Source organism: Mixophyes fleayi, chromosome 4 (genome assembly GCF_038048845.1).
Source record: "Mixophyes fleayi isolate aMixFle1 chromosome 4, aMixFle1.hap1, whole genome shotgun sequence".
NCBI lineage: Eukaryota > Metazoa > Chordata > Amphibia > Anura > Limnodynastidae > Mixophyes > Mixophyes fleayi.
The window spans coordinates 316,644,828-316,669,450 of NC_134405.1; the positions used below are offsets into that span (position 1 = coordinate 316,644,828).

The following is a 24,623-nucleotide window of genomic DNA, read 5'->3' on the forward strand; positions in this document are numbered from 1 at the left end:
CACTGATTCCACAGCGCTGTACAGAGAACTCATTCACATCAGTCCCTGCCCCCATTGGAGCTTACAGTCTAAACTCCCTAACATACACACACAGACAGGCAGACCGAGAGACTAGGGTCAATTTTGATAGCAGCCAATTAACCTTTTAGTATGTTTTTGGAGTGTGGCAGGAAATCGGAGCACCCGGAGGAAACCCACGCAAACACGGGGAGAACATAGAAACTCCACACTGATAAGGCCATTGATGGGAATTGAACTCATGACCCCAGAGCTGTGAGGCAGAATTGCTAACCACTGAGCCACCGTGCTGCCCTGGATGTGAAGTGCCTCTTGCACTCAATCATTCACCCCATACCTTCTTGTAGAGTCCACATTGAAGCATACAGGAATCCTCAATGTTTAACTATGTCCCCTTCCTTGGAGGAATACCCAGAAATGGGCCCTCCCCAGATCCAGATTAAAGCAGAACTCTGACAAACTAGGCTCTGAATAGTTATCCAGGATCTTTTCCAACAAGCAGCTGGGGCCATGGATCCCCTGACCTTGGGCCACGCATCCAGCTGCAGAAGATTAATGGTGGGTTGGGCTAGGGATCTAGCCTAAGCGGGTTTGGGCAAGTTAGTGGCGCAAACGGCAGGCATACAAGACAGATATACCAGGTTATTAGGAAATGCTGCATCGTTTTTATTTGTTTTTTTCCTAGGCGGATCAACGTTGCTATTTGAGCTCATGGTGAGGTTTCTCATCGACCGCAACTTGTAGTAAAGCACAATTGTATCATCTTGAAACATATATAAAGTTTTATTTTGTTTATTTCCTAATAGATTAAAGAGCAGCACTTGCTTATATTTAATATTACACAAGTAATCAAAAATATTATTATAATTGTATAAGACAGTGGTTATAAAAGTTTTAACAAATGATTCAAACACAATTAAAAGGTATTCAAATAAAAAACATTAAGATCCATGAAAGGATCATGATGCTATGTTAAGGTAATGCAAATATTAATAATTATGTTAATTACAAATTTCCATTCAAGTGTTTTAATCACAGGTATTTCTTAGCAAGTTTATGATGTGCAGAACATAATCTGCCTGGAGAGCCATAGAAATGGGATATGTCAGGGCAATTATCTTACATACAATTGCCAGCTTCCTGCCCTTTAAAGCTTTTTTTTTGGGCCGTCTGCATTGTTCTTTGTGTCTGTAGGAAAATAATACTGCATTCCATGTGCTTTAAGTTTTGTGGGCACATATATTCCAAAACCGAAGCTATGCCCCTTGTAGTAGGTCCCCAAGAAAGTGAGGACCCACCTCCTTACACAATCTGCTTGGTACAATGGGCTCCATGCACTGGTCGTACCTGTAATGTGTTCCATGGAATGGGGAGGGGTGGTGGAAAGAAACCTTAAATACAGACAAGATCATAATATGGCAATGAGGAGTTAGTTAATGCCTCTTTTCATGGCCATGTATCTGCTCTTTTATTGGTCCAGATTATGTTGACTAAAATCAAAAGCTGCAACTGATTGTTCATGTTTAGTTGGGCAGAGCTGTCTGCCACTAGGTCATTCAAGACTCTTAAATTAAAAGCATTTCCATACTAATTGGACATTGGTGCAAACAAAAAGTGTGTCTAGAGGGATAATACGTTTATCCTCTTCAGACGGGACACTCCACAATCCAGGTTACTCAGATTTCTTGGTGGGTTCAGGAATACTTTGCGTCAGAGGGGTAAGATTCAGCAGTAAAATATGTCGGTCGTAGGCCTTGGTTTGCTTGAAAATCAGGTCTGTGCCATGCAGCCGATCGAGTACGCCCAACACTCCATAACATTGGTTAAACCTGAAGGTGAAAACATCGTAGTGCATTGTGAGTCTATAGTGGTTACCTCAAATTCTTTATTTTCTCTTTACATTCCCTTTTAACCTCTGCTATATTACACAAAAACCCCACACAATGCTCAGCTCCTTACTTGAGGTGATGGAAGTCATGGAATTCTGGGGATGGTAAGAAGGGCAGGTGGTAGCCGCAGTGGGAGATGGTGGTGGTTATGAGAGCAAGAGAGAACCACAACATTATGGTAGCTACATGGGAACCCATCACCATTGGTCCAACAATAGATGGCAACATGTTGGAAAGCTGCAATAAAAAGGACAGACCAAGGGTGATCAACATTGACTTTACTTTAGAAGTATACACAACATGAATACCGGTCTCGAACAATGAATAGCACAACTTCCTGGGAGCTCTCGAACCAATCGCCAGCAGCTATGTGCCTTGGCTGATGGTGTGATGCCTGCACTGACCACTGGGGGGCAATCCAACTTCATCATTCATTAGCTATCGGGCAATGCTGATAATTTTTTCCTTTTACTCAAACAATCAGCAGCTGTATGTTTGGGGGGTTTAAAGCTAAATTGGAGGGAAGGGGTGCATGGCCCGCTGTGGTTGTTTGTTTTACAGCAGCATTAGAGTGTAGCGCGTGGAGGGACAGGCTACCTGTTTACGGTTCCATTTTATATGACTAAGTTATGTAATATCCCAATTGTTTTTTGTGATGTTTCTTATGGACGTATTTTATCAACTGTGGGCCTAATTATATTTTGCTTATTTTAAGGGTGTATTCGTATTAGAAACAGTATTTAATACAGATGTGGGATAAAATGTATCATTAGAGATCATTGTTCCATAGCTGTACGGCACAATTGTGAATAGAACACTGGATAGCAACATACTGTACAAGCTACAATTACAAGTGTGTTGTAAGTGTATATCCAGATACACTGTGTTCAAAGATTAAAGTAGTTGTTCGTTAAGTATAGTTCATCTGCTGAGTACCTGGGATTAATTTTGTTACAGGAGTGCTTGACATGTCCATGTAAATAAGCATTTAATACTTTGTACAATGATGATGAAGTTGTTCTACCTCCTTAAAACTAAAGACGTGTTTGAACTACTAATACTGTTTGAATTTTGCCATTTTATATGGAAACAAAGTTACAAGTACTGTACAGTGTAACCATTTAAAATAGGATGTGGTTGAAGTTGTTCTTGCTTGAATTTCAATAACCTTTTTCTGTTTAACACAAGTTTTAGAACTTTAAAACTGGGGTGAGAACCACATTGGAACAATTTTCAATGTCTCGAATTTCAACAGATGATGAGTAGGGTATTCAGCATAATTTAGGCTGTAAATCACTTGAAGTCGCTTGTATAAAACCGGCAAGTAAATGTCAGGAAAAGTCCTATTAATAAAGTCATTGGAGACAAGAGTATTATTGTCAAAGTACTGGCTGTTAACAGCACCCAGTTTAGGATTAGGCAAATAGTATTTGCGTTATTCACAGTTTGTTTCATTTCTTTTTAGGTAGAGCAAGACACAACTTGTGCTATTGAAACTTGAGTCATGTTTATTAGGTGAAACCTACAGGTATTTTAGCTTTTACTTACAACGTGCTCTAATGGGTGAGCGTAGAGTGACACCACTCCTACTGGGGCGGTCCACTCATGGTGTTGTTTATGGATGCGCTTGTATAAAGTAGGGTGATGGACCAACCTGCATGAGACAAAAAGTGACAATGCAGTGAATTATTTGGCTTACAGCTAATGAAGTACTATCAATATTAGGCACTGATACAATTACATAAATAATCAGTAACTCTAAGGGGTAAATTCATCAATCTGCTGTTTTGGAAAAATTAAGATGTTGCCTATAGCAACCAATCGGATTCTAGCTGTCATTGTGTAGAATGTACTAAATAAATGATGACTAGCATCTGATTGGTTCCTATAGGCAACATCTCAACTGTTTCAAACCCGCAGCTTGAAAAATATATCCCGAAGCCTCTTGGTAATCCTATGGATTCATACTAGGGACGGATGTGAGCGAGTTCTCTGTACAGCACTGGGCAATTAGTGCCGCTATATAAATAGCTGCTGATGATACTACATGAAGCCTTGTAGAGCCTAAAGTGGAGTTGCATGCACATACCTTATAATTACATGCAATGTATTAGAGAAATTCAAATCTCTGCGATTAGCCACCGACCATCACCGCAATGTCCGGCTGCGCTCATCTATGGGTACTATGGTACCCATAGATCACTAATTTCCTGCGCTTCTCTGTGGTGCCATGGACTGCATTCTGGAACATCACAGGGAATTGAATTCACGCCTAAAACTTCTTGATATTCTATGTAAATCTTTATATACAAAGGTATGTATGATGTTAGAAGTCCTTTTTTTTATTTAATTACCTAGCAATTTTTGTTTTGTTTTCTTGAATGAAATATTGAAACGGAATAAACGTATACTAGAGCTCTGTGTAAAAGGCATCTATTTGTGTATTTTATATTGATGAAAGGATAAGATTAATTATCTTACAACAATTCTAGATGTGTTTGCTTATTTGAAGTTGCCTTTTTGATTCCCCTCAAAATGTACTGAGTGACTGTGTATACTAAAACTAAACAAGGTTGTGATAAGACGGAAGGGGTTCTTTACAGTAAGGGCAGTCAAGATATGGAATTCATTGCCAGGGAAGGTTGTGATGGCAGATTCAATAGATATGTTTAAGAAAGGGTTAGACAAATTTTTAGCGGAAAGGTGTATCCAGGGATACGACCGTTAATTTAAAATAAAGGATAGTAGTGGATATAGGGTAAAATTGGATTGCAATATTGAGTCGGGGGGATTTTCAAAATTGAAACAGATTGGCGATTGCTTACTCTAGATTAATTTCAAATATAAGTGCAGGATCGCAGGAGATCCAAAATAGGTTGAACTTGATGGACTGGTGTCTTTTTTCAACCTCATCAACTATGTTACTATGTAAGACATTTTCTTGCACTGACTATTATTATTTTTGTGTGTAAAGCTGTTCCTACTAGTCAGTTCAAAGCAGATGATGTCATGTATGTGATACGGCAGTGGGGGGCAGGTACAAGCATAGAAATGTGTATGTCCAGCCCCCTAAAGATGGAAGTCTACAAGTATGGACATAGCCTTTAAACAGAAAATATTTATTGTAGCGTATGTTTGTTAGGATGCTGGGACTGCCTCTTTAAATTAAGTGAGCATGAATAACTGACTGTGTATATTGTTATTACCTCTTCAGCTGTGGTGAGCATGAGTCATTGTACACTTGTCTCATTAATGTAGGGTGACCTGAACTGACTGGACCATTAAAGGTTAGCACCGCCCCCCCCCCCCCCCCTTCTATGCAATCTTTATCAGTGATAGAAGTTACAAGTTACTCTGGTCTCCTAAACAGTCTGCTCTCTATTACCGGTTTCTGCTTCAGCTCTGACTCCTTGGCAAACAGCACTACTACTCTAACTCTAACTGTGTTTACTGTACTGTGCTGTCTCCCATTGTATTGTGATTTTGTTTGTCTCTGTACGGCGCTGCGGATGCCTTGTGGCGCCTTATAAATAAATATTAATAATAATAATAATAATAATAACTCAGCTTTTTAGCATTTAGCTTACTTTGAATTCTTCTGTGAGTACTGCAGCATGAACATAGAACTGCTTATATGAAACAATTATCTGCTGGCTAGATAGGAAATCTTTGAACACTCATCTGCCTGCTGATAATGCAGTGAGAGGCTCTGGGCATGTCTCAGGTGCACTTGGACTTTTGCTGCATTCAGATGATCAGGAATATTAGATATCCTCCAATACAAAGATTGTAACTGAGTAGTATTGTCTACTTTCTGAACTGTTTTTATATTGTTTGAAGTACTACAGATTGCTACTGTCTCTGAAGACCTTTAAATACTACAGCTGTCTGAGTCTACCATTATTAGAGACTATTGTTCTGTTCTCATTAATCCGTTGTTAGATGTGTTTCCTCTGTATCTGATCATTGGTTAGTCTTGATGTTTTCTACATATTCAAAATAAATTCACAGTTGTTTAATTTTTTCTCCTGCCTTTATCTTGCCTTGAATTACCTAACAGTAAAAGGGCAGTTTATTTATTTGTCCAAGTCAGTGACTTGGGAAGTGTGATCCTCTTTCACATAAGTCTGGACCTATTTATCAGATAGTAAGATGTATCATTCTATTCTTTTTTTAAAGGGAGGCAAAGTGACTCTATATGTATGATTTTTACAAAATAAACTCCATCATCATCATTTATTTATATAGCGCCACTAATTCTGCAGCGCTGTATAGAGAACTCGTTTATATCAGTCCCTGCCCTATTGGAGCTTCGTCTAAATTCCCTAATATACACACACAGACAGAGAACTAGGGTCAATTTGATAGCAGCCAATTAACCTATTAGTATGTCTTTGGAGTGTGGGAGGAAACCCACACAAACACGGGGAAAACATACAAACTCCACACAGATAAGGCCATGGTCAGGAATTGAACTCATGACTCCACTGCTGTGCGGCAGAAGTGCTAACCACTAAGCCACCGTGCTGCCCAAACTTACATTTAAGAACACAAACTCTCTTTAAATTGCCCATGCCACCTAAATAACAGCCATTTTTGTGTGCTTGACCAATATTTATGAGCATGCTGTCTGCTATTTCAATATAACCCAGTGTCATCTGTGAGGCACTTCATGAGGGACACTGAGTTTCAGCCATATTTACATTCACCCTAATTAAATGCCTCAGATATATAATGGGTTGCTAGTGAATTGTCAGGCTATATGCTCACTAATACTGAATTAGCCCACAAAATGGCCACCTCAGTGATGTCACTGGTTCCTGGGCTTCATTCTCATGTATACTGATTCAGCCTACAAAATGGCTGCTTCCACTGTGTATAAATGACGAGGACACTTGGGGCTAGATTTACTAAACTGTGGGTTTGAAAAAGTGGGGATGTTGCCTATAGCAACCAATCAGATTCTAGCTTTCATTTATTTAGTACTTTTAACAAAATGACAGCTAGAATCTGATTGGTTGCTATAGGCAACATCCCCACTTTTTCAAACCCGCAGCTTAGTAAATCTAGCCCTTGATGTCCATTCATGATCTTACCTGTGTGAATAGTAGAAAAGGATTTCTTCTATGAGCACAAAGACTGAGAGTTCCAGGAGAACCCAGTGGAATGTGGGCAACTCTGTGCCACAAGGGTTGCCCCTCCATTGCATGAACCAGTACATGAGGAACACCATGGGAAATGAGAGGAAGATCTGGTTAAATAACACAACCTTGACTGCATGTTTGAGTTTCCCAGAGTCCACCTGGTTATATGCAATATAAAATGGGAAAGTGACAATCATTAGACCAGAAGTATGTACAGTATCCAGTTATTGGTGCTAAAACCTGAAAATTAATCATTCATGATGAACAGCCAGCTGTATTATTTACTTTATAACTAACTATTCTTCCAGTAAACCCCATATTTGTCTTTGTTTGGGTGGGTTTTCTGGGGGGGGGAACGGGTCTCCAGCTAGATCTAAGCTGCCATTATCACTATACTGGTAACCAACAGGAATGTCTCTCTGTGATTGGTTGAAGAAATTAATCCTCTGTGCTCACCTTTTTAGCAATATATTAAATTAGCTATTAAAAATGGGAATATTATGTAACACCCTTTTACAAAGTAATATTGAGTGGTTAGAGCTTTCAAATGAATCTCTACTACATTGAGGCTAAATATTTATATAAGTAGCAGGGGTGATTCAGGAAACTCCTCCCTATAGTTCCCTGGTAATATTTAAAAGGGTTTCCACTTTCAATATTGTTGCCACATTATAATTCATCTCCAAAGAAATTATAAACCATATCATTGAAACCTCACTTTGTTTCTTTAAAATTGCACGATGATGTTGTTGGATCATAACCTTTAACGTTTCACGTAAGGATATACACACTCCGGACGCACTATATTTTTGTGTTCATTATCTTATTGCAGTGAGTGTGGTAAAAGGTTATCATAAATGTAACTGTCTCTGCTTGTAAAATCTTAGTCTGATTACCTCTAAATCAAGTTTTTTTTTTCTTTTTTTAGAGGAAGGGAAACTACTGTAGTTCAGTTATATAAACATCTGTAGGCAAATTAGACACACTGTTTACTACTGGACTGTGGGTTGATACACTTATCTCTCACAATTGATGCATTCCCAGGACACAGTATTCTCAACCTGTTGGTCTGAGGTTTCTTTATAGCAGTGTTTCCCAAACCCTGACCTCAGGGACCCCCTAAAAGTGCATGTTTTCCATATCTCTTTGCTGGAGCACAGGTGTATTCATTACTGACTGACACGTTTTGAAAGATCCACAGGTGGTACTAATAATTTTACTTGTGACCTGGAAAACATGCACTGTTAGGCGTCCCTGAGGACTCCTATTGTATTGATTGCTATCTTCTTAGTCTGTCACAATACTCTCATTTCATATACTTTATTCCTAAATTCTTCTCAATGTTTCTCTTCCTTGCCTCTCATATGTCCTCCCCCTTCTCTCTTGTTCTCCTGCACTCAACTGTATCATCTGTCTCACATTCTCGTGCTCTTTTGCCGCTTGACCATCATATTTTCTTTGTTTCTAATTATACCCCTTCCTGTTCTTTATCTCAACACATTACTCGTGCACACTATTTTCTATTTTCCCACTTTTTAAAAATTGTGCCTTAACCACACACAACATTTCAAGACAAATACTGCAGGCAGTAGCAACATTTATTGGACATCAAGGTATTCATGTTAAATTCATGGGGGAGGGAGATTGACAACTATTTGTGCTGTGGTAAGCAGATAGCAGAGAGCAGAGTTGGACTGTTACAACTATCAGGGACCACGTCCGATCCAGCAAACAGCACTTGCAAAGTAAGGAAAACCTATTTATTTCATTACATCGAACGCTATCCTAAAGATTTGTGTGGAATTCTTCATTAACAAGCCAAATGTTTTGAACTTTTATTCAGGAAGGAGAGCGCTACAAACCATATATGGTTATGAATAAGTAATCTTCCGCTGTCATTGTCCTTTAGTTTGCAAAACTGAGTAGTTACAAAGTATTATAGAAAGTAAATATAGGTAAAGACTTAGGGCTAGATTTACTAAGCTGCGGGTTTGAAAAAGTGGGGATGTTGCCTATAGCAACCAATCAGATTCTAGCTGTCATTTTGTAGAAGGTACTAAATAAATGAAAGCTAGAATCTGATTGGTTGCTATAGGCAACATCCCCACTTTTTCAAACTCGCAGCTTAGTAAATCTAGCCCTTAGTATGTGTAATTATTTCTTCAAAAGATTTCTTTACAGTGGAGTTTAATACAATTATGTTTATTGTATAAAAATGATTTAGACCAAAAACAGAAATTGCAGAAAGAACTACTTGTGATTAAGACTAACATTGTTGAGCATAGGACTACAAAATTTTATTTAGGTTTCAGTCATTTCTAACTAGGCATTAACATTAGAAGCACAGCAGTCTGCACTACACACATACCGGGTCATTCTTTCCAAGCTGGACTCTGTATTTGGTGATAAAGTTTGGTTTTCCAGTAAGGTCGATCAGCATCAGGACTGCATTATAAATCCAAAAGGAAACACTTGGGATCACCATTGCTCCTGCGGAACAGGTGAAATCGCATATCAAACCACAGATAAATGTTTCACAGAGCAAATAAAATATAACAAAGATGTTTGTGAATGTGTGTATCCTCATTTTCACTTTATGGAAAATGGGTTCAGGGGGTAGATTTACTAAGATTTCTAAATTAGTAAAACTGGAGGTGTTGCCTGTAGAATCTGATTAGTTGCTATCTATCATGTATCTAGTAGGTAAATTATAGCTATAATTTGGTTGCTAAGGGCAACACCTCAGCTTTTTCTTTTTAGAAGTTTTAGTAAATCTACCCTCAGATGTCAAATACACTCAACTATTTGAAATTTGAACCTCGAAAATTCTAAAATTACGACAGTAAAAATCTGACTAAAATGGGCCTGATTACGAAAATTAAGCAAAAGTAAGCAAGTAAGGCAAAACCATGTTGCATTGGAGGGAAGGTTAATTTAAAATGTGATGACAGATTTATATTTGGAGTAGGGCATGTCTTAGATCAACTTTACATTTCAGTATACAAATAAGCTATCAAGTATTTGTGTGCTACATGAAAAAACAGCCAGTATTTAATAAACTCATTTGCACCCCTTGCATTGCAACATGGTTTTGTCCAGAGAACTTGAGTAAGAAAACTTACTCAATTTTTTGATTAACTTTCTTTAATGAATCAGGCCCAATATCAGTAGCAAGTAATCCTTTCCATTGGTTATAGACAGGAATAGCTAATAACCTGTATCTGGGACATCATGCTGATTCCATTGGTGTGTGCCCCCTAGTTTATCAATTATTTAATACTGCCAGAGAAGAATGGGGCATGGAAAAGCAGTCTGTTCAGCGAGATACCTCAAAATCACAGCTCTGATGTTGGGTGATGTTAGTACATGAATGACTGCTGGGCAGCTAAGGATGCTTATGTTCAGAAACAATGGGAGATGGGTGATACGAGTAGGGGCATAGTATAGTGTAAAGTGAAGTCTGTCCTCTTTAAGCAACTGATTAATAGTAATTTAAAGGTCGACTAGTTATTTCTGGCACCAAAAGTGAAAAAATCGCTCAATTTTGCGGTTTAAGTCTGTAGAGCAGGAGGGGCGTTCATTTGAATTGGTTGCAATAAATCTTAAGTTGATTAAATATCTAAAATACATAATCCTGATCACCTGTGTCTGGCCTTTTTAAGACTGCCTTTTTCAACAGACTGATGCCAGTTCATCTTTATAGTTTGCTGCTCCTGGTCCCTGTCAGTTCTTCTGTGATCCATGCCAGTTTGATCTCCCAGTATCTGACTCCTGTTTGGTTTAACATATTGCACATTTTCTTGTGACCCTGATCCCGGCTACGTTTGATTTTGCTCATTCTTACTCCCTGGTATTGTTGTGGATCTTCTGACTTCTGACCCTGGTTTGCCTGACCTTCCTCTTGTCTGATTCTACCGTGGATTATTCAGTGTCTCCTGCTTCCTCAGCTAAACCTGATAATCCTGGCATCCTGTATCTGCAGTTCTCCATTCGTGCCTGGTATCCAGTGTTTCCTGCTTCCTAAGCTAAATCTGGCAATCCTCATTCATTTACATAAACTCTCCGTGGTTTTCATACTATGAACCCTAACAAGTGTGTACACTGCCATAAAGCAGCACTGTGCCACCAAAGGGGGTGTGGCCACCCCAAGTAATGGGTGTGGTCACATCACATAGGCAGCGAGCCAACTCCCTCCCCTCTAACACACCTGGGGTAAATGTATCAAGCTGAGAGTTTTCTGGCAAGTTTGAAAAGTGGAGATGTTGCCTATAGCAACCAATCAGATTCTAGCTGTCATTTTGTAGAATGTACTAAATAAATGATAGCTAGAATCTGATTGGTTTTTCAAACCCGCAGCAAAACTCTCAGTTGACACATTTAACCCCTGGTGTCCCTCATCTCTCTAGCAACACATCCCCCCACCACCACCAAACCTCTATAGTAACATATTCCCTTCCATCTCCTATGTATTAGGATACGCCTATCATCTGGTCCTGTGTTGTGTAGCACTTCTATCAAGGAAATGTCAACATTAAACTATGAAGGCTGTGTGTTTTGCACCACTGATACAGATAGACAGATCTACTCACCTAAACAGTATATGGCCAGTTCATTGCCCCCATAGTAACTGTGTAGTTTTCCCCATTGCGCCTGCCAGAAGTCCCCTGATGCCCCCCAGAAACGCTGCAGGTGCCTGGGTCAAAGACAAGGTCAGGAGGAGAGAGGATACAATAATCACAGCAAATTCCTGAAGTAACACTGATATAACACTAAAAGGTTACATTAACCTCTAACCTCATTACTTGCAGTGTTTAATACCTTAGCTACTGAGGACAAGTGTGACTAATAATCAATATTTCTGGTTAATCTGAAGGAAATATATTAAATATTTTTATGGTTTTTGCACGTCTATTTTTGTGCCGAGAATCCAGCCTATTTCTAACAAGTGAGTCTGAAAATACACTAAACTGGGTTTATCAATCCCCTTCTTACCGTATTCAGCAGAAGACCTCTGTCACATTTCATACACTTCAGAAACACCTACACTGTGGTTTTCAACAGGGAAAAACACCCTTAATATCATGAGCAATTTATGACACATTGTTCACTGCTAAAAATCGCTCATCTGAATATTTAGTTTTTCTAGCGATTTATGAGGCACAGCTAAGCGGGAAATAAATAAAAGCAGATACAAATCGCTGCATAAGAACTATATTACACTGTGTATTCTCTGAAAAGCATTGCTAATATGTTCCCGTAGATATTCCTTAAATATTAGTGGGGGATCTTGCACAATTTTCCTCTAGCAGATTGCCTCTGAAAACTAAACTCTGGGCGCCTGAGTCATTAAGGCGAGCAAAACAAACAAAAAAAGGAGTAAATTTGCACCTTGGCAAAACCATGTTGCATTGGAGGGGGAGGTGAACTTAAAATGTGGGGACAGACTTGTAGTTGGGAAAGGGCATGTTCTAATTCATCTTTAAATTTCAGTATAAAAATAACGCTAGAAAGTATTTGTGTGCTACATGAATAAGCAGGTAGTTTTTTCCTTGCGTAAAAAATTGCTATCCTTAATGAATCAAGCCCAGGGATTTTACCCCTCAACTTAGCGGTTTGTGATGTGTATATAATGTCACATAAACCTCAAAATCACCAGGAAAACACTCAATATTTAAAGTCATGCTTGACTACTTTGAGGGACCTCCCTCCAGAGATCTCTGAAGAGGGGTGTGGTGGGAGGGTTGAAGGGGGTGTGGCATGGTGAATCAGTTCATTTGGCCACGCCCCTGCAACACAATCAGCACTTTGTTGTGCACTCCCGGGAGTCCAGGAAACATACCCGGAATTCAGGAGTCTCCCAGACATTCCGGGAGAAGTAGGCAATTATGCTTAGAGTACCAATATTCAGCAGCAAAAATCGCCATGAAAATAACCTGATTTTGCACTGTGTCACACTACCCTAAGAGAAAATAAAGACAATAATTGAGGAATATGAAATGCTTTAATTCCATCTTTAATAGTACTAAGCTTTCTAGGTGACAGGTCATTGCCTTGTAATAACAGAGAAGAAAGGCTGCAAGAAACTAGTCATAAGATCTGGTCACCAGACAAGAGGGAAGCTGCGTTCTGTATACGAGATTCAGAATGACTTCCATTCACCTATCTAAATCAGTATTATAAGTTACAGGGCCATCTTAACAACATTATGGGCCCCCGGGCAAAGCAGTGCACCAGGGCATATATATGTATATATTATATGTAAAAAAAAGTGATTTTATATATATATATATATATATATATATATATAAAATCACTTTTTTTTTTACATGTGCTCACTCAGCATCCCTTGAACTAGAGAATCAAATCCCCCTTAACTCACCTTTCAATCGCCTTGTTCTCCAAGTTCGATCCCCTTCTCTTCTTTTTTATGAGTCCACGCTGAGTCCCTGTCGCTGTTCTCCGTGCTGCGCTCCTTCGTGCTGTGCTCGCAGTGAATGTCGGGCGTGATAATATCGCGACCGACATTCACTGCGAGCGCAGCACGGAAGAGGGGACCAGGGAGGGACCCGGATCGCCACCTGACCTGACCATCTGACCTGAACGGTCAGGTGACCGCAAAAGGTAAGTTTTTTGTTTTGTTTTTTTTTACAGGATTTTTTATTGTCATTAGGAGTCCTGCCTGGGGCCCCATTGCCCGCGGGGCCCCCGGGCACCCGCCCATCGTGTCCAGTCGGAAAGATGGCCCTCATAAGTTACTATAATAAAGTAATCTGGCACACCGGGACTTGTAATATGCTAGCAGGTGGTTCATGCTAGAGGGAAAATTTCCTTTCTGCAATTTTTATCAAGATACTCTGACTGCATGCTTGTCATTTAGTGGCTGCACACTGTGCTTGTTGTAACAGAACATCTTGCTACCCAGCGTTCCTCTCCGTAATATCATGTTTCCTCACCATGTGACTGTGTTCCTGAAAGCAGCGAAAGTGAGAAGACCGGTGCCCAATACAAAGGCTGTTTTCTTCACTGAGTCCCAAACCTGACCATCCTATGGAGACAGGCAGATACTCATTTGGCAAAGCAGCAGGAATGTTACGTAATGTATACAATTATACTATTGTCCAGAAAACAGGGATTTCCAGTTATATTATATGTTGCATAACATTTACAAATGTTTATTATCGTTTTCTGTAAAATATATTAAGATATATTCATCAAACCTTCTAAAAAGTAAAAGTGGAAGTGTTGCCCATAGCAACCAATCAGATTCTAGCTATGGGTAACACCTCCAATCAGATTCTAGCTATCATGTTCTAGAATGTACTAAATAGATGGTAGCTAGAATTTGGTTGCTATGAGAAACGCCTACTCTTTTCTTTTTAGAAGGTTTCATAGATCTACACATTGACTTTTTTTTGTTTTTGTGTGTGCTTTTCAATATATGTTTGGTAAATTGTTTACTGGTTATATAGATAACATCTATGTTAGTAATCACTATATTACAATCATACACTGTTACCTGATTTCTACGTTCTGGGAGGACGGAGGTCTCGCTTTTCCCCATCTGTAGACAAACAGAAATGCAATCATTACCTGAAGAGGTAGAATTTATAAGATAGAGAGTTATAAAAAATATTACTGCATGTAGACTTAATTGATTTGACTTTCCCTAGCTGTCAGAACATCTCTATATACTAGGAAAATGCTGCCATTTATTTATATTAATTATATATATACTACTTAGGAAGTGCTGGACTATAGATGTATCCACTGGGGCCCTGCACAAAATAATTGGCCCCTTGCCATGCAGCACTTGCCGTTCTCCTCATGGTGTGGCTGCATGGCTTGCACTGTACTCAAGGAACTGTGCATGCCCACTGCCCTGCAGTTTTACAATGCTAGAAGCCTTATCCACAGACAGCGCAGTGTTTCCCGACCTGCACATGTGCGCAGGGCTGCTAAGAGTAACCCGGTACAGAACTTTCTCGGGGCCTCTTCCATTGCCACCAAAGGGGTTGATGCCACCCTAGTTTGGTAACTCCTTCCACTACAAAGGCAAGTCTGGGCCCTGGTACAAGTCCCTCCACCTCTGCAATCACGGTCTGGATGGGGCTACAGATAATGCAAGTTGGGTAAGTACTTCTGACAATCAAGGTTCAGTGGCAGGGACCCCCATTAGTTACTTATACAAATCTTAATATGGGCCTGGACTTAACTTTAGCGATTTATAACTCCCAACCAATCAGAGCATATGATGGCAATGTCAGCCTGGTGGACTGTGACTGACTGAACTGTGGACTGTGCGGCTTCCAGATTACTCATTTAGAACTAAAAAGTGTCATTTCAAAGCAATGCAATAATAGGCATATTCCAAAGACATGTAATGTTCCCCTAACTTATGTAGCTGTTTCAGGCTCCATCCACCCACCCAATCAGATTTGGCAGAAAAAAAAGTTTAAAAAAGTATTTATTTTACTTACTAATCTCAACTTTTATGTTTACAAATGCAATATATTTTCCACTCCGATTACAACATACAATATTTTGTTATATAGCATAATCAGTGCAAGATTAAGGGGTTAATGGGTGAGGAACTGAAACTGTGGAGAAAAACAAATTCTCCAACAAATGCATTTTATTTGCCTCTGTGAGTTCTTTAAAGCTCTGTAAATTTGGCTTTTCCACTGATAGCACACCCGCTAATTTACATAGCCACTCCCCAAATGATAGTTATGGAGCACACAGTGTGCCACTTAATTATTTTCTAACAATGCATTCACCTGGGGCGTATATTGCTCAAACAAGAAGTGCTTGCAAAAATAGTGTATTTCTACCCATTGGCAGAGAAAACCGACTCCACGCTGGCAACATATGCACCTGACTTATGCCAAGCGATCATCATCATCAGCAAGTATTTGCACGTGCCCTGCAGCAAATACAAAACATACATCGTCTAAGCATATGTATGTTTCTGCATGAACTTCATTTGCCTGGACACTCATTTGCTGTATTCTGCCTGCAGCTGCGTTCCTCTCCCCTCCCCAGTCCCTTCTCTCCAGTCGTAAGGAGGCGTAAGCGCCAGATATGCACAAGTCTGAACTGGTGAATATGTGTACGTTCTCATTGTGTGCAAGCCCCATGTGAATATGCACAATTTAAGCTACGCAAAAAGGCGTACGTTCAATTCTGCATGAGGACCTATGGGTATAAATAGAGCGATTTGCTTCCAGTGCTGTGGAACTACAGAAAATCACCTACAAACAGTACTGTTTCACTCTCACTAGACCTCATTAGTGTAAGATCACACATAATGGGCATGCAAACCCGTGAATATTTTGTAATTTTTAATAGCATTGAAGCTCTACAGAAACCAACTAGTATATGTAATTTTGTGCTTTGTTCTTCAGTACCAGGCTCTCACGTTAAGATTTTTTAAATATTTTCTTTGATATTTCTTTGAAAAAACAAAGAAGAAACCAATAAGAAAATTGAATAAAAGGCAGTGTACGGCAATTAAAACAATGTTTTTTATGTCCAGACTCATTAGCTTGACTCTTTAAGACCAAGGGCACATAGTTTGTCAATGTAGCATCTGAATACACAAATAGATTTCTTTTTCCAGATACAGCGTGTTCTGTGCTTTCTAAAGATCGTTTACACCTTTTTGCTGTCAATACAGTTTATTCAGCAGCTAACTAATGTTTGAAAACCACATAGGCGGTTAGAAAGGGATTGGAGGGTGGAAAGTCTAAAATATTGCAAAACCACCAGAGTATATAAGCTTTAAGCACTGATTTAACTTTTGGGAAAAGATAAAAACCGCAAGGTGCTAAATTGGGTGAATATTGAGGATGTTCAAGTGTAGTAATGTGTTTGTCAGTCAAAAACTGCTTCACAGAAAGTGCTGTGTGAGCAGGCCCATTGTCCTGGTGAAGAAAGAAACCATTTTTCCACAGTTGCGGCCGTTTCTTTCAGACTCTTTTTCTCAGCTTTTTCAAAACTTCCTTACAATAATTCTGATTAACTGTTGTGCCTTCTGGAACTCATTCTTCCAAAATTACAACCTGGATATCGAAAAAAACAATGAACATTGCTTTGAATTTTGACTTGCTTTGATGAGCTTTTTTCATTCTTGGTGATGACGGTGTTGTCCAGTGCACTGACTGTCTATTGGTTTCAGGATCGTACTGAAAGATCCAGATCTCATCACAAGTGATTACTTTATGAAACAGGTTTGGATTTGTGTTAAGTTTCTGCAGAATGTCAACACAACATTCCTTGCGATGTTCTTTTTGCTCTGGTGTGAGAACCCTTGGGACAATCTTTGCACAAACATTCGTCATATTAAGATCCTCATGCAAAATTTTCCATACAGTGTCTTTGTCAATGTTCATGGATTCAGCTATCACTCGAACACTGAGCCGACAATTTTTTCGAACAATCTGACTGATTTTTTTCTACATTTTATTCGGTTCTTGAAGTGCAAGGTCGTCCATGGTGTTCATCATTTTCGCCATTCCAACATCCCTCGCTAAAAAAGCACGAGACAGTCAGTCATTCCCATAGGCCGTAGTAAGCATCTGAAAACATTCTGTTGGTGTTTTGTGCAATTTTACAAAAAAATTCAAATTGACACGTTGTTCAACTTTTAAACTTTTTTTTCGGCACTCTACAGAAAACACAACCAAACTAAATGGCGACTCACAATCAACTGAACGTCATAGAGTGTTGCAGCTTGTCATGCAGGTTCAGACAGGTTCAAGGCTACTACGTATGCAGTTATAACCGGTTCTGCTTGCTTTGTTTACTAGGTGGAATCACAGTCTAGTTATTTAATAGAAATACCTCGTACAGTGTTCAGTCTACTGGCTAGAAATTTTGTATACAGTTTTCTGTCATTAGTAATAGTGATATGGGGCAATAGCACAAAGAGTCATAGATATCTTTACCCTCTTTATGTATAATGGAGATTCTGGTCTCAAGAGCTTCCTTGGACCAAGATCCTCAAGTCAATATAGAGTTAAAAAGGGTGTAAATGTGGGGGAACAGGGTACCCAGGATTTATTGTACTATGCATCAGAGAATCCATCTGGGCCTGGGGCTTTGCCTGATTTTTGGGCTTTAACAACTTGTGAAATGTCTTCAATAGAGATTTTAATCATTAAGGGTGGTAGCTGCTTGCGTAGATAGTTTGGGGAGATTAGTTAATCAAAGATTCCTGTCTTTGTTGGACAGATATGGATTGAGGTTGTGGGCAGCACAGTGGCCTAGTGGTTAGCACTTCTGCCTCACAGCACTGGGGTCATGATTCCCGACCATGGCCTTATCTGTGTGGAGTTTGTATGTTCTCCCTGTGTTTGCGTGGGTTTCCTCCGGGTGCTCTGGTTTCCTCACACACTCCAAAAACATACTGGTAGGTTAATTGTCTGCTATCTAAATTGACCCTAGTCTCTACCTGTCTGTCTGTCTGTGTGTGAGTGTGTGTCTATATTAGGGAATTTAGACTGTAAGCTCCAATGGGGCAGGGACTGATGTGTATGAGTTCTATGTACAGCGCTGCGGAATTAGTGGCGCTATATAAATAGATGATGATGATGATGGGAGATTATATTACTTTGAATAGTAGTTGTGAAATGCCAGACTTATTTTACTGGGGTCATAAGTTAAATTGCCCTGTGGGTCCCTAACAGCCAGAAGCTTTCAGGGCAATATTTTAGCACAAATTTTAGAAGCCAGGATCCAGTCGCCCTTCTCGCCTTTGTTCGTAATAGCACTGTTTGAAACAAGTGAGCTTGTTCGCAGCCTGATTGGATCGAACACATAATTTAAATTTACAGCACAAACCTTTTAATGGTCTACATAAATGTTGTCTAATTGAACAGAAAAATAATAATAGGGTAACAGAATATTAAAACGGGTCTATGACAAAATAGAAAAAAAGTGTTTTTCTTAATATCACACAGATAACAAGTATAAACAAGCGGCTGAACAGAAAAAATACTTATAATTATTGTCTGAATTTTGTTCCAGCATTTCATTATCTGATTTGTTCCTGATGATGTTTTAACTGGTAAGTAAAGCACAGCTGTATAATTAATTTCTTGCTGATGGACAGCATACGGTCCTCAGTTCATCAACTGTAGTCGTAAAATGCGTAGAGGTTGTGTATTTACCAGCCTATATATTAGTGACACTAGCGCAGGATTAATTATTACTGTGCTGCTTACTGTTGTCAGTGAAAGAACGAGTTATTACATCTCAATCAATACAGACATAGGTGACAGGTAAATGGACTCTGGTCAATAAGCAGGATGTTTACATTGTATTACAGGCACAGGGTGATACGTCTCTCGCATACTGCACAACCACCGGGCCACAGCTATTACTGGAGGATCTGCTCCTATTGTTTATTATTTAAGTATTAATATAACATTACTCCATCAGTCACAATTTTTCTTTAGTCAACTTTCTGTTTGTGCTTCAGTTTTAAAACAATACAGTCAGAGAAATGACTAAAGCACATATGTGTGACTGTATGAAAAGAACAGTCATAAACATTGCCAGATACAACATATCCCAGTAGGTGTCCATATATATGGTACAATTTTGACAGCTAATTAGTACCCATTGTATTCCATAGGATACTGGTTCAGCCCACACCTCTACTGTGTGTAGATAATAGGGACTCATCGTATGATCTTTTAACCTGCATACAGAAAAAATGATGGTACTTGTTAATTATATGGGCTCCACACCTCGCAGGGTGGCGAGCTGTGCGGGACCTGGCCCTGTGTCCTCCGCTGCTCTCTTGCAGTTTTTTGGGGCCCTTTTTCTGGCACACAGGGACTGATTTAGAGTTGGATGTTTGTCAATATCCATACTGAGCACCTGCACCAAAAATGCATATGTCCATATACAGAGTTTTGTAAAACATTGACATGAAAGAATATAGACTTTTGTTGGATTTTTAAAGGGATAAACAAGAGATGTGGAGGTATATTTCATTCCATTTTACATTGAAAATGTGATTCACATCTATTAATAACTGTTCAGGCACTATTCTCTGTTGTGTGACACTGCATTACATTATTATATTTTGTACAAATAGGGTAATGCGACTTTAGCGTTTATTACTAATACTATCAAGCCACATATCTGCACTATCTTTAAACTATCCATATGCTTTTAAGGGAAGTACTCATAGGCAAACCGATGGGGGGTTTCCTAGTGCCTGTAAACCCCCCACCAAGCCTGGGGCACTGTGCAATTGAGGTGGCTGGACCCTGCCCCCGCTTCACACGGCTCTGATTGAAAAGGGAGAGCTGGGTGCACCTAACAGTAGTGCACGCAGCATTACCCATGTATATTATGGGGATAGGAAGAGTTGGAGAGCAGCCAAGCACTGTCTAAAATTATAGCCACGCCCCCATGCATGCTGGTCATGCCCACTGGCGGCATGGTGTGGAAACCCCCCCCACAAATCCTACATTTGCTCCTGGTACTTGATGTACACCTTGAGCTCAGTGTATTGTGAGGTATAACAAATACACGTAAGTATGATTTTTGTGTATTTTCCATATGTACGTTCGGGTCTCCCTACTTGCTCGTAAAGCCTATAAATGTAACCTGCAATGACAGGTGGGTGGAGTTTGTGCCAGGGTGCCTCCCCCTGAGGCATTCAATCAATGGATACAAATAAAAGAACCTAAACATTCAGACATTTTTTTTATTTATTGGTTGGTTGTACATGTGCTCCTGCAACTTTTCAATTGCTTTATTTTTTATCAAACTTTCATCTACGGTTTTTCACTAAATCCATTATATCATCTAGAAAAAGTTATTTAAGTTTGTTGACCTTGAATATTACACTGATATATGTATCCCAGGGACAGAGTAGAACAGATGTACATCATATCCAGGGGCATTAATATAAACAACTGCATTCGGGTGGGGTACGAAATCCCGAAGGAAGAAATCCCAACACTAACCATGTTGACGTGAAAATGCTGGCAGGATAAATGATGACATTTTCATTTGACCTACACTGATAAAATGCTGACGGTGACAATGACGACAATCACAATGCCGACATTAAATGAGCAATGCCTATGGGTCCGGTGGAACCGCCAGCACAAAACAGTGTTAAAAAAAAATGAAAGTTATAAAAGTTAAAACTACATCCACTGCTCCATTCATTGCATGAAATATAAAGCAATAAATTGAATAAAAGTTGCAAGAGGACAATGTACGTACAAACAAATAAAAGTCCCAAGTAGATGGAATATCATGTGAATACCATGCATCTATTCTCCAATTTTTTTTTATCATTTTTACAACGCTAGGTAACACTGTTGTATTACGGTCTACTGATTATTTTGCCTATGACAGAGCATAAAATGTTTTATATGTCATAACTTTTACTAAATGCAAATATTTAGGGAAGAATGTACCTTTCTATCCATGAATATCTATGTAATGATAAACTGATATGAACCATACTTATTAGAAGGACAGAGTAAAAATAATATGAAAGCATTCTTCATCTTATCAAGATGCTTCAACACAAATAGGTTCAATGTTCATTTATAGATCTTGTCTGTCATAAAGCTCTTCCAGGTAAATGGTGGACAATATGCAATCTGGACAACACAGATGAATCATGCTTGCATGCAATACCAGAGCACAGAGCTTCCTATCAGATGACAAAGGAGTACCCTCTGCAGCCAATTAGGAGCTTGTACACACAGACGCGTTTCATGCGCTAATTTAATGAATGCAGCTCGACCAGTTCAGTAGATAGGATTAATGACTAATTAATTAATGTTATTTCATTAGGAAATAGCAGTTAAAAGTACATTAAACCAAAATTAAAAAAAAACATATAGAATATGAAACAGCACACTTGGAAGTACTCAGTGTGTCCCTTGCTCATCCTAGCTTTTGCAAGACCTAATTAAAGTCTTCTGATTGTCATCTCCTAGGTATCTGAAGCACAGCCCCTAGATTGTACTTGAGACTTGAGTTGACAGTGTTTACAGGGAAAGAATAGAAGTTGATCCTTAACACTCTCTGTCTTCTCCTCTCCACCAAGCAGGTACTTGTTTGCCTAGGAATGCCCTAGATGATGTCAAAAGATGTTAAGACAGCAGTATTTTATTTTAAGGTTTATTTGCTTTGTGTTTCATTTGAAACATAACGAGAGTATTAAAAAAAAAAAACATGCCAGAGGGCAAGTCTTTATTTTCCAAACATCTATATATTTTTTTATAGGGAGTGCAAGATCCATCCCGGTACATGCAACTTCAATGCTTTGATTGTTATACTGCGCTATACTAGTGAAACATTAAATATTTTCATCACTGTGTAGTATAATATGGACACTTACAGTGTGACATTTAATTTGCTTGTTTTTTTCTTTGATTGTTTTTCACTACTACATTCCTGTTGAGCAGAAACTATAAACAAACTGTGACCAAATCAGAAAATAACTAGTGACAAGATGCAATTGATTCTGTACAGAAGATTTCCTTACCTTTGTGTTACAGTAAGTAAATTGTTACAAATTTATTTTGGAAACAAAATAGTGATTTCCCCAAAAATATCAAATGTAGAAAAAGTTACTTCTTTTTAAAATAAAACATTCTAACAATACACTGTCTGTTTTGTAACCCACCATCTCTTCTGAGACTATACATTTTTCATTTTGGGACTAGATCTGAATCCCAGACAGACTATTTTGCCCTGATTTAAGCTCATCAGTGTAGTTAGATGGCTTCTGATCAGCAAGGAGTGCTACGGAGGCAAAAAAGTGTTCAAAGCAGACTAGTCAGAAGCTGGGTACACACCGTCTATTGCAATATGCAATAGACAAAAGAGCTATAAACAGCTAAAACGCAAAAGAGCTATCACCTGAAAACCGCATAATGGCTATAAACCAAATATAAGCACCAGTATACTGTCTTTCCAAACAACCTGTACCGAAAAACTGTGTGTGTCTCTCTACCACTCCACCCTCTCCTCTTCCCTCAGGGAAACCAACCCGTAAAGAAAAGCCAACACAAAAAGCAAAGAGGAAAATAAACAACAACAAGAAGACACCAGGCAATTATATACTAACCACCTTCCTCCCTTTCCACCCACCTGAGCCTCCAACAGCTGAGTTGTGCCCAACTCCCAATATGTCCCAATATGTCATAACCATCTGTCGAATAGATCGTGACTTTGTAATCGCTATAGAGATCTGCCTACGCTGCTGATGGTAAGTGCGTACACACTGCAGAATTTGCCCGACATCGTTCAATTGTTTATTGAGATTTTAAGTCCGTTTTTACGAAAGCAAATCAAACGATACAATGCGCTACGGTGCAGTAAAACATGATCATTGTAGCGTACACACTAATGCGATATCGAACCTAACGGTCGCTTATTGCGTGATCAGCCGGATAATTGGTTGGAAAACCTGTACCCAGCCTTCCACCATCCTTCCCTACCTACACCAAGACAGATCCTTCTGTCCTCAAACAAACCAGTTTTTCTCAAGTTCAACTAAACCAATGCTCTTAAAAAATTATGTAAACACTATAATGCAAACTACATCACTTAAGCTACAGGTCTACAGAAGTCATTCATCTCTTTGCAGTAATTATCAAAGCCAATCCACTGCTTTCACCAAGCCCAGCTATAATAAATGGGGAAGTGGCAAACACTTCGTCAGTAAGGAAAATAATATATATTGTAAGTGATGTGTTCTGATTTGCTGGCAGTTCAGTACATATGTGCAGCCTCTGACAGCAAGTTCTTACCCCTGCTTCCTCTGCCTGCTCTTCCCGAGTCTTCAGCCTCCCTCGGTACAGGCAGTCTGGCTTCTCCCCAGATCTTTATTGTAATATGTTTTGACAGCCTTCCAGGCCTTGTCACCAGTCCCCGCCTGCTTGTGATGCACTGAGCTGGGATGGAACTGTGTGACACCTCTTAAAGGTACAGAGCTAGCCCTACCTCAGACTCCTGTGTTGGCAATTACACCAGTCATGTTAGGTTACAATGTGTATGTTAGTGCTATAAAGTATTAATATTGAATGATACACACAGTGCATGTCCCTTGTTGTGATGTCTGTCTGTACTGAATAGGACAAGCTCATGTTTCCTCTCTCTCTGTCTTTCAGAAAGGGGAGGAACAGTGGGGGATTTAAATGATTGAGAGCAGTTGCCCATTCAAGGGATTTACTCACAAAGACAAGTTATATCTTTGTTGCTAAGGGACTAAATAGCAACAATCTCTGCTTTGAGCAGGCATACACTTGTTTTAGGTATTGCATATAAAGTAATTCACAGGATGCAGCTTGTCCTAGAGACAAGTTTTTACCTTGAATCAAGATGACCATAATGTGGTCTAGAAATTGTAGACTATGTATGGGTCTATTTATGAAACAGATAAAAGCCCTAAATCCAGCAAAAACAGGTGTTTTCACTGGTGGTAGGGTTTCTCTCTATTTATGAAAGGGTAACGAAGGCGGAAGCTATTGCCTCCAGGGTAGCCTATTTAGCACGGACAGTTATCTCAGTGTGACGATACCAG

At 39.3% G+C, this 24,623-nt stretch overlaps 1 protein-coding gene across 1 annotated transcript; it reads right to left on the reverse strand.

Moving 5' to 3' along the window:
- Positions 1 to 782: 782 nt before the first annotated feature.
- On the reverse strand, positions 783 to 23,957 carry FAXDC2 (fatty acid hydroxylase domain containing 2). The gene is made up of 9 exons (XM_075210125.1): positions 23,851 to 23,957; positions 14,568 to 14,612; positions 14,005 to 14,096; positions 11,641 to 11,744; positions 9,420 to 9,541; positions 7,004 to 7,209; positions 3,456 to 3,561; positions 1,978 to 2,144; positions 783 to 1,847 (listed from the first exon to the last, which is right to left on the reverse strand). The coding sequence occupies exons 2-9, from the start codon at positions 14,610 to 14,612 to the stop codon at positions 1,691 to 1,693; spliced, it is 999 nt and encodes a 332-aa protein (XP_075066226.1). The 5' UTR covers positions 23,851 to 23,957; the 3' UTR covers positions 783 to 1,690.
- Positions 23,958 to 24,623: the final 666 nt, after the last annotated feature.

What these genes read in the sequence shown, in the direction of transcription:
- FAXDC2 (XM_075210125.1), bottom strand. Translation starts at nt 14,612, where the DNA reads ATGGGGAAAAGCGAGACCTCCGTCCTCCCAGAACGTAGAAATCAG. An exon ending in AGCTTGGAAAGAATGACCCG is followed by an intron (nt 7,210 to 9,419) that starts GTATGTGTGTAG and finishes GCATATAACCAG; the next exon opens with GTGGACTCTGGGAAACTCAA. An exon ending in CTCACCCATTAGAGCACGTT is followed by an intron (nt 2,145 to 3,455) that starts GTAAGTAAAAGC and finishes TTTTTATTGCAG; the next exon opens with CTTTCCAACATGTTGCCATC.